The sequence below is a fragment of the Palaemon carinicauda genome, chromosome 18, assembly GCF_036898095.1.
Source record: "Palaemon carinicauda isolate YSFRI2023 chromosome 18, ASM3689809v2, whole genome shotgun sequence".
NCBI classification, from domain to species: Eukaryota; Metazoa; Arthropoda; class Malacostraca; order Decapoda; family Palaemonidae; genus Palaemon; species Palaemon carinicauda.
The window spans coordinates 10292103-10293027 of record NC_090742.1 but is presented as its reverse complement, the minus strand read 5'-3'; the positions used below and the strand labels follow the sequence as shown (position 1 = coordinate 10293027).

Sequence of the window (925 nt, the reverse complement as noted above, 5' to 3'; positions counted from 1 at the left end):
TCCTCTTTCTTTGATTTTGATGTTGATCCCCATTCCTCTTTCTTTGATTTGGAAGTTGATCCTCATTCCTCTTTCTTTGATTTGGAAGTTGATCCTCATTCCCCTTTCTTCGATTTTCATGTTGATCCCCATTCCTCTTTCTTTGATTTGGAAGTTGATCCTCATTTCCCTTTCTTCGATTTTCATGTTGATCCCCATTCCTCTTTCTTAGATTTTCATGTTGATCCCCATTCCTTTCCTTGATTTGGAAGTGGATCCTCGTTCCTCTCTTTGATTTTCATATTGATTCCCATTCTTTTTTCTTTGATTTTGATGTTGATCACCATTCCTCCTTCTTGATTTTCATGTTGATCCCCATTCCTCTTTCTTTGAATTTCACGTTGATCCCCATTCCTCTTTCTTTGATTTTCAAATTGATCCCCATTCCTCTTTTTTTGATTTGGATGTTGATCACCATTCCTCTTTCTTTAATTTTCATATTGATCCTAAGTCCTCATTATTTTACTTTCATGTTGATCCCCATACTTCTATCTTTGATTTTCATGCTGATCACCATTCCTCTTTCTTTAATGTTCATATTGATCCCAATTCCCCACACTTTGATTTTCATGTTGATCCCCATTCCTCTTTCTTTGATTTTCACACTAACCAGCATTCCTCTTTCTTCCCCCAAACAGCCATGCAAGGGAGTCTGGTGGCCATGGCCTTGCTGGTGCTAGGTGGGACGTGCCAGTCCAGCCCACTGCCGGTGCGAGTAAGCCCAAAGGCTTCCCACCACGAGAGGCTCAATGCCGCCCACTCTCTCCTCACCGAGTCTCCCCTTATTGACGGGTAAGTGGCAACAAGTAGAGCTTACTGCAATACATTCCAAGTAGGTCTTAGCACAAGTAGAGGTTTCAAGTGAGGAGTTTGACACCAGGTAGGA

At 41.5% G+C, this 925-nt stretch overlaps 1 protein-coding gene across 1 annotated transcript in view; it reads left to right on the top strand.

Annotated features, from left to right (window-relative positions):
* The first annotated feature begins 679 nt into the window (after positions 1 to 679).
* Positions 680 to 925, top strand: part of LOC137656967 (dipeptidase 1-like) — a 55641-nt gene continuing 55395 nt past the window's right edge. Inside the window, exon 1 of the mRNA XM_068391319.1 lies at positions 680 to 831. Coding sequence (XP_068247420.1) covers positions 680 to 831 — 152 coding nt within the window. The remainder of the gene's footprint in view (positions 832 to 925) is intronic.